The sequence below is a fragment of the Thunnus maccoyii genome, chromosome 22 (assembly GCF_910596095.1).
Source record: "Thunnus maccoyii chromosome 22, fThuMac1.1, whole genome shotgun sequence".
Taxonomy (NCBI): domain Eukaryota; kingdom Metazoa; phylum Chordata; class Actinopteri; order Scombriformes; family Scombridae; genus Thunnus; species Thunnus maccoyii.
The window spans coordinates 401,189-415,314 of record NC_056554.1 but is presented as its reverse complement, the minus strand read 5'-3'; the positions used below and the strand labels follow the sequence as shown (position 1 = coordinate 415,314).

The window sequence follows — 14,126 nt, the reverse complement described above, 5'->3', positions numbered from 1 at the left end:
ATTATTTAGCTATGGTTTTAGTACAAAGATCATGTTGACCTTTCTTAATGGTTCTTACAGATTAGAAAATTAAGGTATTGATTGTATTCTATGTTTATTTGGTTAATCAATATTGCAATTTATACAAGTTAGTTCCGAACAAGTAATTTAATTGGACAAGAGGCATTCCATGAGTGTTGATATAGAGTACAACAGCACTGGGACTTTTAACTATACATTTATCACTCTGCTTTACATGTGTTCTAATATTCGTTAATTACATTAATGGATGTTATCTAGCTTAGATTGTAACAAACATTGCACCGCAAAGATGAACATATTTCCACAAATAACAGTTGAGTTAAATTATGAATGGTCATCAGGGGAGGATGAGGGGAGGAAATAAGCCTGGATACTTCAGTGCAAACCTCCAGGTGTGACATCAGCCAACCTGGACAAGTTTGAGAAGAGCAAAACTAACACTGTAAGGCAAACAACATGGGCTTTGAACTGCTTTCAGACTTGGCAAAGTCTCAAAAATATAAACATTGACATTCAGTACATTAAAAAGACCAAGCTAAATACAGTCTTGAGGCAATTTTGTGGATCCATCTAGACAACTAAAGGGGAGCTCTACAGCATCAGCAGCTACCTTGGGCTTCGGGCTGGTTTAAATGCAGGACCCAGAATTCATATCAGCTTATGATGTTTTCAAAGGTGTTGTAAAAGAGATTAGAGGGGCAGGGAAAGACAAAACAACACATCACCCCCCATTTTTACCTGAAGACCAGCGCATCTTAAAATATTCTGCAATACTGAGTCCAGACAATCCAAAAGGTGATGATATGATAATATGAGCTCTTTAAGATACAATGGTGACTGACCATTAAGGACTTTGTAGGTGACGAGAAGGATTTTAAATTCTATTCTGGATTTTACAGGAAGCCAATTCAGTGAAGCTAAAATGAGAGAAATATGATCTCTTTTTCTAGCTCTTGTCAGTACACATGCAACTGCATTCTGGACCAGCTGGAGAGTCTTTAGAGACTTGTAAGGGCAGCCTGATAATAAAGAATTGCAATAATCCAGCCTAGAAGTAACAAATGCGTGGACTATTTTTCTGCATCTTTTTGAGACAGGATGTGCCTGATTTTTTCAAAATTACATAAGTGAAAAAAGGCAGTCCTTGAGATTTGTTTTATGTGGGAGTTAAAGGACATATCCTGATCAAAGATAACTCCCAGATTCCTTACAGTGGTGCTGGAGGCCAGGGTAATGCCATCCAGAGTAGCTGTACCATTGGATAAAGAGTTTCTAAGGTGTTTAAGGACAAGCACAATAACTTCAGTTTTGCCTGAGTTTAGTGGCAGAAAATTGCAGGTCATCCAGGTCTTTATGTCCTTAAGGCATGCTTGGAGTCTCTTTAACTGATTGGTTTCATCTAGCTTCATTGATAAATATAACTGGGTATCATCTGCATAACAATGAAAATTTATGGAGTGTTTCCATGCTGTCTCTGTGCTATGATGAACTCTAAATCCTGAAAATCCTCAGTAAACTATTGTTAAACTATTGTTATGAGGAAAGTCACACAACTGATTGGTGACTGCTTTCTCAAGGATCTTAGAGAGAAAGGGAAGATGAGATATAGGTCTATAGTTGGCTAAATCAAGAGTGGGCTTCTTAGGAAGAGGTTTAATTATAGTTACTGGACTGTAGTACATAGCCTGTTACCAATGACAGATTGATCATATCTAGTAAAGAGGTGCTAACTAAGGGTAAGACTTCCTTAAGCAGCCTAGTTGGGATGGGGTCTAAGAGACAGGTTGATGGTTTAGAAGCTAACAAATCATCTATTAAGTCACATTATATTGACGTCATCTCACCTGTGTCACTTCCCACACATAATTCCTACAGCTGCTAGATGGTGTAAACATAACTATAGGTCGTTAGGCCTGAATTTTATATCTATGCTGTTGTTTTTTCTTGTGAGGACAGACTGTGTATTTGTGTATTCCTTTTTAACGGAGATGAAGTTCTCTGTATTCAGAGTTCACGACTTTCAGATATAAGACTAATTAATTTGATGTAATTAATTTCCCCCCTAATTAATTAATTAATTGATTAAAGGTTCTGTATGTAGGAATCAGAAATTCCTCTTCATTCGTGACATCTGTGGCCGTTAAATGAGGTACAGTCAACATCCTGGTGTTCACGCTCATGTGCTCGCGTGCATGCTTACATGCTCGAGACTATTGCAGGTTGTGTTTTGCACCATGTTTCAGCAAAGCATCTCTCACTCCCAGCCAGTCAGCCCTTCCCCCCACTGTATGTACGTGCGCTCGCTCGCTCACACATAAACACACACACAGACCACCCGAACCTGACCCGACCCACAAACCGCCAACTTTTTTTTTTTTACCAATCGTGTTTACTATCCAGCCATCTCATTAGCTGGATAGCTAATATCTACAGGGTGTTTCTAGTTAGATAGCACAGTTTTTGTTGTGTTATAACATTACTACCTGATCACTCATCACGCAATAAAAAACATTAACACATGTAAATTGCTTCACAGTTCTACATATAGAACCTTTAGTTAATTAATTAATTAATTGAGGTGGTGTCCCTTTTAATTTTACAAGTGCATAATATTCATTTCTAAGTGTAGTAATCACTACAGAAGTCTGCCAACCACCTGGTGAGTTTTCAACATTGTTTCATATGAATGCCTGAGTGTCCAGGCTTAGTAAGGTGGCTATCCTGGAATCTGATGTCCTGGACTTCCCAAACCACCTTATCTGGCTCCTCTCACACTCACATAAAAATTCTCTCTTTCCACAATGATGCATTTTCATAATAAAAATAGTTGACTTTATTTGTTTTTTTATGTGTAGCAAACGTAGTCATTGACATGCGCATATTTACATCCAGCAAACGCATGTTTATTACGATGGTTACAACAAGGTACATCTAGAAAGACCATAGACAATATTCGCTGCATACATGACTCAAACAATGATTTTAAGGTACACCAACGTCATTGTTTCTGTCATCTTTAAGATTTTTTTATTCATTTTTAATTGATGCTTTGTACATCTTCAAAGAAGCAAATTTTAGATGCAAATACACATAAACGTGCAGACACTGTACCCTCACATCTGGTCTGTCGCTCCATAACTCAGCCACTCAGTCTTTCCTCTTTCTTAATCTGTAAACTCCTGTTTAATTTCATAAAAATCAAAAAATCATTAAAAATTACAAAAAGCTTCCTCCTTTCAGTTCACTCTCTTTTTTTTAACTGATGGCCTCATGTTAGATTTTTTTTCATGATAAGATTGTCAATGCCATGATTCTGTTTTGGCTTGGCAACACACGCTGTGATTTGCTCATCCCTTAGCAACAGATGGCCACAAAGGTCAACAATACCAACAAACCAAAGAGCAACATCTGATCTTATTCCCTCTGACATATTTGAGAACAAGGAAAAAAGGAAGTGTTTATTGATTACTGATTATCAGTAACCCATGTAAGTTAAAACAAGAAATCTCACCAGTAGTCTTTTTTTGTCATGTTAAAAAAACAACAATAATTTTATAACACTGTCATCCAATCCATACGGTAAAAAAATACCTTTGTTATGTTTTTAAAATTCATTCATCCATTGGAATGAGTTCCAGAGAATCATTTCCAAACGAATGTTGAATACTAAAATCACATTAAATAATCTTCATTGAGCTGAAGGGAACTTTGGGATTTGGAGGGCACTTTGGGGCGTGTTAGTAAAATCATGGACTATCTTTAATGGATAAGGTTGGCGATATTCTATAATACAAATATATGAATCCCATGAAAAGACCCAAACCAACAATGAATGGATCTATTAACAAGTTCTACTAACAAGTGTTATGTTTGTATTAAAATCTGATATATCTTATTCCTCTGTGCTGTATAGCTCCATTGTTGTCCAAAAACTTAAAAACATATCAATGAGCCACAGTGTTGCACTGGGTGATATTTTCTTTCATTACCATGAACACACACACTGTGGTTTATTTTGACTCAATCCCACACACACCATACATTAGTGAGCCTTTTTTAAAAATAAAATGGACTAACACATTATTGGTTTTGGTCTTTTCACTGGATTTGTTGATATTAAGAAAAATACAGAATCACATCAGCCTTGTCTTTTTAAAATGCGCGTGTTTAGTAAAAGAACAGTATGCTCACTGCTTCATACTAAACACAACAGCTGTATCCTCTTCTGAAGGCATCATATGTAAAAGAATGCCATATACAGTTTGACCAGGGTTTGGCACCATAGCAACAAGGTAATTGAAGTTATGCAAAAGGATGAGTCATCCAAGCCATTATAGTGATGTTAGTGTGGCTCCCACTGCCCTTTAAATGAAATATGCTTTTTGCTGTGTTATATTTCATTTAAAACAGCTTAGGTGGGTATGTGTGGATATGCACAATGAAAAGGAATTCTTTTGGTGACATTTTTTGCTGCTTTTTTATACAAACAACACAGAAATTATGCGCATAAAAATGTATCCCCTTTAAGACATGAGTAAGGTATCTGGACACCTTTGTGGTCTGGGGCTGTTTTTTGTGGTTTGGGTGTCTTTGTTCCAATGAGGTAAAATGTTAATGCTCCAGCATACAATGATGTTTTAGATAGTAGTGTCCTTCCAACTTGTTGTGTCAACAGTTTGTGTTTGTTCCTTTCCTGTTTCAACGTGATAATACCCCTGTCAGCTCCATAGAAATGCTTTTCCCAGTTTGCTGTGGGAGAACCTCATTCCCATCCAACACCAGCCAGACGTTATCACCAACATCAGTGCTGACCTCACTAATGCTTTTGTGCCTGAATGGGAACAAATCTCTGCAGCCAGGTTCCAACATCTGCTGGAAAGCCTGAAACCAGAAGACTGCAGGCTTTTATAGCAGCACATTCATGAACATGGTGTCAGAATCACGTTACATGACCACAGTTCTTGGTTGTCCACATACTTTTGGCCATGTAGTGTATGTCATTACTGAGAGATAATATTTGAGATATTTTTCCTGACAGATTATCACATAAATGTTCTGTTTTGAGTAGAATTACATCAGCCATCAAACATTTCCCAGCATCCATCACTACCTACAATGTATCCAGCTCTCACACTCTGACTCTGAAAAAGGATTTATTAAAGGTACAGGTAACAACATATTTAAGTGTCCTCCTTTTCTGGCATTGTAAAATGTCCAAATGGAGAATGTTGTGATGCTGGGAGTTTGGATGAAAAGTTATAGCATGATACAAATGTGTGCAGCATCATGCTTTCCAACCGACCATGTTCATACTGTTTCCCCTTCTTCACAGGGGAGGAGGAGTGTGGATTCATTTTCCTACTAAAGTTCCATTTAATTCAGACTGTCACTGGAAAAAAGTCCTTTGCAAGGTCCTTTTCTAAATGACAGCCAATCAAAATAGGATAAAGAAATGTGTTACATATGTAATAGGAAACAGAATACCAGCAAAGTAAAAATATGAAGACATACAGTCTCATCTCGCTTCCTTTCCATCTTTCCCATTCTCTCTCCTTCCATCCCTCCTTCAGTCCAACATCTCTGGTTGCTTCATGAGTATCTGCTGAATGTATTTCTCCAGATCGTCACGGTTGCTGCTATCTGGCTGCTTTCCAGCCACATAATAATCTTGGTTCCTAGTCGCTGTGGGTGCTGGGGCTGAGTAATAAAACTGCTTCTGTTGAGGAGGGATTACAGGCATTCTGGGAGGGGAGTGAGGTCTGGGGATGAGTAATGGCTGAAATGTCCGCAGGTACAGTGGGAGGGGGTAGCTGGTGTAGTAAGGCTTCTGGTGGAGGCCTGAGGGGGGTTTTCTCAGCCGAGGTTGGACCCAGCTATGGTAACGGCGTTTGGGAGGGAAAGTGTACGCATCATCCACTGAATTTCCCAGGAGATTGTTGAGGGTGAGAGCAGGTCTGGGGACATAATAGCGGAGTTTCGGTCTTGGAGGAGTAGGGACATAGATGGGGTAATAGTCTGAGTAGTGCTTCCTCTGGTAGTAGGAGGGGTATGTGTAGGGGTAAGGGGGGTAACCAGTCCAAACAGACTTGGTTGATTTGAGCCAGGGGTCCTGCTTGACTGACAAGGCCTTCTGAGGTTTTGGCCAAAGATTTTGATTTGTAGGCTTTGTAGTTTTGCTCCAGAGATCCTGCGATTTTGTTGGAGACTTCTCCTGAAACCAGGTCTTGAGGACATTGACAGCTGGTGAGGGTTGCTTAGCGACAGGGGGGCTGATTTGATTGGTCTGTGATACTGAAAAGTCATTGGTCGATGATGACACAGACAGGGGCGTTAGGGGGCGCTGCCAACGTGACGTCATCTCAGGCAGCACGTCTTTCTTCTTCTTCTTCTCCACATCGCTGATGATGTCCACCACATCATCTGCAGGGAGGTGCAGCTTGCTTGAGATCTCGATCAGCTTGTCAATAGTCTGAGGATCGATATCGTCCTCCTCTGTCACTCCCTGTTCCTCATCAGACCTCTTGTCCTCTGCTGCATTGGACAGAGACGAGCTGTATTTCTTGTTCCCGTTGTTCTGTTTGACCATGTAGCGCAGCAGCATGTCTGAGGCAATGTCGGCCAACTTCTCCTCCTCCATTTTGGCTCTCTGGGCCTCAGCTGCCTGCCTCCTCATCTCTTCCTGCTCTGCTTTTGCCTGAGCCTCCTCCTCCTCTGGACTCAATACCTCTTCATCTTCCTCCTCCTCCTCCTCTGGTTCATCATCTTCCATTGCCTCCTGCTGCGACGGAGGCTGGGACTGTGCTGCATTACCACCAGCGTAATTACTGTCCTCAAATTCCTCCATAAAATTGCCTCCCCTGAATGTTGGGAAGTTCAGAGCTTTCTGCGTTTCTTCTTGCCACTTCATTTTCTTCTTAGACATGGCGAGGTTGCTGCCTTTATTTATTGGTATGATGTCATTGTAGGTGCTGTAACCCCTGCTCACTCTCTGGGTTTGCTTTGAATCTCCCTCCCTCCTAGTGGCAATGTTCAAACGAGGAAACTCCTTCATCATGGTCTCGAGGCTCTTCAGCTCCTCTGGGCTGAGCTGCTCCTCCTCCTCGTTGCCTTGTTCCAGGCTAGTTGGTTCCTGCTGGGGGACACCATCCAGCCCATCCACCCCCCTTCCATCTGCAATAGCAGGCTGCTGTTGATTTTGGACCTGCACTGTCTGGCTTGTAGTGTGACTGGTCACCCTCTCTGTCATCTTCTCCTCTTCTTCCTGAGCTTTCTTCCTCTCATCTGCCTCCTCTCTTTCCCGCTCCTTCCCTTGTGCAGTCATCAGCAGTTCTAACTCCTGTCTTCCATCTCTGTCTCGGTCTGCTCCCTCCATTGTTCTCACTTCTCTGTATGCCTCCTCTTTTTTAACCTCCTCCATCTCAGGCTTCATCTGTTTTTCCATCCCATACTCTCCGTCCCTCCTTCTCTCTACTTGTGAGTGATTCAGTGCCTCCAGTAAAACTGCTGCAAGTGTTTTGGGATCCACATCTTTAAACAGCTCGTCCTCATGCTCTTTTTCCTCTGCTTCTCTTTTCTGTATAGATTGTCTTTCCTCATCCCTTCTCTCCCTCTCTCCTGACACCACCAGCCCAGTAGGAACAGCACTTTGCAGGTTATCTCCAGGGGTGAGGATAGGGCTGGGGTCGGACAGATGGGGGATTGAAGAAGCCCCTGTCAGGAGGACCAGAAGGATAAGGGCACTTGAGGCATCGTGGGACCCAATCATGGCCACTCAGAACAGGGCTGGCTGTGAGCAGCAAGGGGGATCAGAAATGCCTGAAGAGAGAAAAACACAGAAATGAACATTTAATTGCAATTAACATTTGCCTTTTTATCAACTTTAACAACAACCTTCCCCTGACCCTGACACAGAAAAAAGAAAAAAGAGATGGAGACTGGATCTAGTTTTGGTCCACAGTAGGGAAATCCAAAAGAAAACCCTGCCAACAAGGCGAGAATGTTCAAACTGCACACCATGGGTTAAAACCAGGATCTTTTCACTGAATGGGGACAATAAACCTCTGAACTACAGTACCGCACTGGACTGGGCTATTGGTTATAATTAATCATTTTAAATCTGTAACTTTTATTGATCCCTGTTGGTGAATAGTAGGAATAATAATGAGGAAGCACACACTTATATTATAATTTAGTGCTGAGTATTCAGTCAATCCAGTTTTTTCTTTTTTATTTGTAATAAACAAAATGTGTCCATAGCACCACATATTAAAAACATGTGATTTTCAGACATTTCAACTGTTTTTAAAAACTTCCCTTGCCATCCTTTTTCCGCCATGATTTTATGACAAGGTTCACATTTTTTCCTGTTCCTTACACTGTTTTTTTGGGTGAAATATATCTACGCATTGGTTAAGTGTAATGGTCCTCTGCACTATTTTATCCCTAGCCTCTATAATATTTCTTATAATATTTAGATTATATGGATCCATACGGATTAATGATGAATTGGCATTTGTGCCCTTATTTATGCTTTGCCAAAGTACATCCTTGACCTGTGACAATTTAGTGCCATTTGGAGGTAGATATAATTTCTAATGCATGATAATATTGCAAAGTTTTTTTGTTTTTTGTTTTTTTTCTTTCTTTACAAATTTACACTTTTCCTTAATTTACCTTTCCTTTCTGACCCTCTAATGGGTTTATTATGTTTGATAACACATTATTGGCATTGGTATTATTATTGGTATTGTAAAATTTATTGGCATTATTATTTTGTATTACTTTGAGATTTTCGGGGTATTGCTGACTCGTACGTCAAGGTGCACAACTGTCAAACTAATCTCTGTAGTCCTCTAATTGGATGGTTGAAGCAGCTCCTACGGAAATGCTGCCAATATGCCTGATGTAGGTCGGACGGACCAAAACACTGTGATTTAATGAACCTTCCAGCAGTGAGCGAGACAATGTGCGGGAGTTCCTCTCATTGTTTTCAAGACATTTCAACTGTAAAATGTAAGACATCACATACAAAACCAAAAAGCACCAACTCTTGAGCAGGACGAGGTGAGAATACGCAGTACCAACAGTAGGCACCACTGCTTAGGGAGTAATGTTACTCACTTCAGCTCAGCACCAAGGACAGCCCCTGATGCTGCTGCTGGCGGGGGAGGGACCCGCCGCTGTCCTTGGTGCTGAAATCTTCAGCGTTTTGAGTTGCAACAAGTGCAGTAACGTTGACTGGTTTGTCTCAAATATCACAGCAGCTGAACATAACTGCGGGGTTATGTCATTCCTTATTCCAGTTGGCATCAACAAACGTTTCCCATCCACCCAGCATTCTTGGATTTGTGTTAAAATGCACGCAGGTCTAAAAGATCACTGTGTGGTTCCAGCTGGCTTACATCGCCACAATAACCTGATCTTCTTTTAAACGCCAAGCGACACCGTTTGCTGCAGTTAGTATTAGGACACTGCTAAAAATATCTGCAGTCATTGTGTCTATTATGCCTTCATAAAAATCTTATTTCCTCAAGAAAAGCGAAAAAAAAAAAGAAAAAAAAAACACCTGTCATCTGGGAGATTATTATTTGTCATCCTAATACAAACGTATTTCTAAATATTTACACTCTTTTCAAGAAAATCTCTGGAACCGTGTTTAACTTTCCTATTACGAAATTATTTCCTCCCTTTTCAGTTACAAAACAAATATTTCAAGACACAGTAACAGAGCAAAAAACTGGTGGAGCCGGGCATTGTGATTGTGGTTCTGCAGTGGAGGTGGCTGGATTGCAGGGGGTATGTGATGCGTGATGCGCAAAGTCGCAGCGAATGATTAAGATAAACAGGATGTAATATGACCGAGCTCATGCTCTATACAATCCAAACGAACCGCCTTGCTTGCATGTGTCTCCCAGTCTTATTCTCTCTTACAGAAGGTGAGCTTCTGGCCTGAGCAGGTCACAGAGTTTATACCAGCAAAGCGGATTAATAATCCGCTTTTGCTGGATCAAGCAAAATCATAAAGCAAAATCAAAAGCGTAAAAGCACCTCCAGACTTCATGAGTAACCTCCCCGCAGCCTACATATCTAACCCTCAGTGTTCTGTAGAAATTTTAGACACGACAAAAGACTGTCATGGTCACTGTCTCTGTGGCATCATAACCTTCTTGTTGTCAACGTCACCACACCTTAATGCACACAAAGGGAACAGGTTGTAGTAACTTCATTCTGCTTCGTTTTTCAGGCTGGATATTTCTGGCAAAGCGAGCCATGGTGATGATGGCTGGATGTGACGATAATGGTGGTGGTGGTGATGATGATGATGATGGTGATGATAGGGAGGAGGAGGAGGAGGAGGAGGAGGAGGACAATACGGCCACCTCTGTGTTGACCATAAACAAAGAAATATGGCCAGTCCAAAAAACGATATATTTAGCTCCCACAGTGGTCGCAAATCACCACAACATCATTTAAAAACCGCCAGAACCGCTCATGTATATTTCTGTTGGCAGTGAAAGATGTTTTGGAATGTATATGATTAATAAACGATATCATTTGTCATAGCTCATATTCTTACAGGGAATTTAAATGTTTTATACTTCAACTATCAAACATGATACAATCCATCAAGCACCACAGACAACACACTCTGCTAGAAAAGAAAAACCTCTTCTGTACATGTGTGATATGTTGTGCTGTGAAGCTCTGCACACTGAAACAAATTGGGATTTGGTTTGCCTATCAGGCTTCAGAGTAATTTTATTTATTTATTTTTAATATCTCGGGATTAATAATGAGCCAGCATTAAAACGGATATTATTTGTCAGAAAAGAAGGTTAAGTAAGTCCAAATAAGTTGACACTTACTTGCAGTTCAGTGGGAGCAGCGGGGGGATTCCAGCTTCCCCTCCTCGTCACGTCACACTTCGAGCTGCTAGAAGTCCTGTTGTCATGCACAGAGCCCGCTGCCTGCACTGTGCTGTTGTGGTGTGGTTCTTGTGTGTGAGTTGTTGTTGTTGTCCTCTGGTGTTAACTGTCGTCACTGTTTTTGTTGTTTGTGATTGAGTTGGGTTCCGTTGCTGCGCTCCTCTCTCGGGATTCCGCTCCTTGGCTCGTCTGTTTTCGGGACTACAGACAGCGGCTGCGGCTGTCTTATACCTCCGCCCTCCCGGCCCACATGATTCATGCGTCAAGCGGTCCCCATTGACGTCACCAGACTGAGTTTCATTCATAAGATTTTCTGCACCCCCTCCCCTCTCTGATCGAATCAATTAGCTGCAGTGCTCGAGCTGCTGAATGAACAGAAGCTGGTGAATGAATTCGCCGTTTATGGGAACATCTCTCAGGGCCGGACTCAGCCCTTCTGAGGCCCTCCTGAGCCGAGGAGGAACGTGTCTCCGTGTCTCAAGCTAATACTGTGGCTTTCATTATGGACTGATTTCTGTGTACCCTCAGACAGACATAAGAGCAGGAAAAGCAACCACACAGAGAAAATGATCGCCACCACTGAGATGATTGAGCCTGGATTGTTGTATACCGGAGGTGTGTAGGGTGAGTATCTGAAACCCATTTGATTAGGATGTTGGGAAGCAGTTCTGTGAGGTTTGGAGGACCAGAAATGAGCACAAAAGTCCAGGAACTTGGTTGAGATCTCTGCTTTTTACTGTTTCTCAATTTCAAAATACATATTGAAATTCCATAAATGCAAAACAAAGAAAATTTACTGACACAGAGGGAGTCCCCCAGCCCACAGACATAAGGCCAAATGAACTTAACAGTGGCTTTAAATGCTTTAAATACTGTCTGGCAAAACCACCAAGCTAATATCTAGGGTAAAATTAAACAAACAATTAAAGCTATTACAATGATGGTAACATTGACTTTTCCATTGATGCTTTAAAATGTACAATAACTCCACAGTATGCTATTCAGGCTAGAGTTAATTTTACTAGGGCTGCAAGGAAAACATATTGTCCACATGCAGTCCATATTGCCAACACCTATTAGAGAAAGTTGCATTCATGTGTGCGCATTCATGAGAGCACCATCCTCAACCAGGAAGTGGACAAAACAATGATTAGAAATCAAAGCAAACAGGAAACCAATGAAACAAATACTTGACTGAAAAGTAAATAAAGCAAATGTATTAATCAACTAATGTGGATCCTAAGTTTAGATGTTGAACAGATGAACAAATCAAATATTAAACTAAACTAATAAAGAAAAGCGCTTTCACTTGATTGGTGAAAAGGTGGTGTAAAAATGAGCACTGCAAGAGTTATTATTTGTGATCTGGAGACAAGGATAAAACAGCCCTTGATTCTTTCTCATACAAAGCACATTATAAAAATGATATCAAATACATCTGGCCCCAGCAGTCTGTGAACACCAGACCAAAATCACTCACAGCATCCACTGGGAAGAGGTAAAAGTATCATTCACCAGGAGTCAGTGGACAACTGGAGAAAGATCATGAACATTCACATCTGACACCAGAGACCATCTTTGAGCAAAAACAGAGGGCACCATCTCTGTAATAACTTGAACAGGTTTCTAAATGATTTGTTGTTCATTTGCCACGTTTGTTTGGTTGTGAAGACTTGAAATAACATTTTCTGTCTTTTTAAACAGACACAAGAGCCTTGGTTGGTGGTGAAAAACCTGCAGATGCAGCACCACTTGCAGGTCATCATCTGCACTCTCAATCAGGAATCAACAGTAGTGAATCACCTCAAAGTTCAGGCTGCCCACTCATTACACACAGCTTTTAGTGTCTAGGAACAATGAAGATGGTACACTGTGTTTTTAAGGAGGGTGTGGTGAGAGAACAGGTGGAAGAGGCCACTGTGAAATGAAAATAAAGGGAGGCATGAAAGGTTGAAATAAAGGTTAAATGCTGAGAGGTCCAGTTGGGAGTCATTGGAGGACAGAATGTGGTATGAGTGCTGCGTTCAGGTCTTCAGATTTCTCTTTTTCCTAAGTAAAATTCCAAATGCAGAACTTATGAAAGTGTATTTTGAAACACTTCTTCTTCAGGCACAGTGGTGGAAAAATGGATGAGATGGAATTTTGTTTATAGTACACAACATTGAAAAATGACATTTACAGAGCAACTTAACAGACCCTGAAAATCTTGTTTTTGCATTTGACCTCAAGTGATTCAATTTCTTATGTTGCTTCAGTGATGTGCAACTGTACTCCAGGGTTTTTGTCAGTACACCATGACATCACTGCTGGGTGTGGTTACAGGTGCCTTGAACCATTGGATCCACTAGATTTTGTCTAACCTTTGATGTTCAGTATATGAGAGACTGTGGATCATTAGGTTCAGGCACAAAAACTACTTGGTCAGGGTTAAAAGACTGCGATTAAAAAGAATCCAAATTTGACTGTTGGTGGGATAAATGAACAGCAGTCAAGTAATCTCAGGCTTCTTCCTCCTTCACTCCTTGAAAGAGTCATTTAGGTCGTCGTTTAGTCGTTTTGGGCATTTTCAAAATATAACTGATGCTGTCATTTCTTTCAGGAGGACAGTCTGGAAATCTCTGGTTATCTTTACAAATGCTTCCATATCTTATTTGTTTTTAATAATCTAGAATGCGACTCTACCCCATTCATTTTGGTTATGTTTTAATGTTTTGGACATAAATATGTATACTGTTTCCATTCATTTCTGTGTTAAAACTAAATCATTTGGGAATTATTTGAAGAGAACTGGTGTTTTAGAACATACCTTTTATACATCATGACTTTGGAATATATTTTTCCAAGCTCTGTATTTTGCAATAATTTCTGATTTCAACACTTTGTGCTTGTGTGAAAAAGACAGAGCCAGACTATCACAAAACATCAGGAACACACCATTTGATTTTGCTTAAAATGTTTTATTTCTTTATAAAATTACATTCACACACCAAGTCCCTTTAGCCTTTGCCTGTAGACCATTACACAGATTCAAAGAGCTTCTGCTTTTCTACACTAGGGCCCCTTTACAGCTCACTCAACAATACACTGTCTCAAATTTTCTTCCTCAAACAGAGAGATTTAAAATCAAAATCTTCATTCTCTTTTATATTAATTAATTTATGACAATCACCAAATTGATTA

The 14,126-nt window shown here is 40.5% G+C and overlaps 1 protein-coding gene across 1 annotated transcript; it reads right to left on the bottom strand.

Moving 5' to 3' along the window:
- Positions 1-4,117: 4,117 nt before the first annotated feature.
- Positions 4,118-11,130, bottom strand: vgf (VGF nerve growth factor inducible). Its single transcript, XM_042401190.1, has 2 exons — positions 10,887-11,130; positions 4,118-7,836 (listed from the first exon to the last, which is right to left on the bottom strand). Exon 2 carries the CDS (start codon positions 7,784-7,786, stop codon positions 5,588-5,590), a length of 2,199 nt encoding a protein of 732 aa, XP_042257124.1. The 5' UTR covers positions 7,787-7,836; positions 10,887-11,130; the 3' UTR covers positions 4,118-5,587.
- Between the last annotated feature and the right edge of the window lie 2,996 nt (positions 11,131-14,126).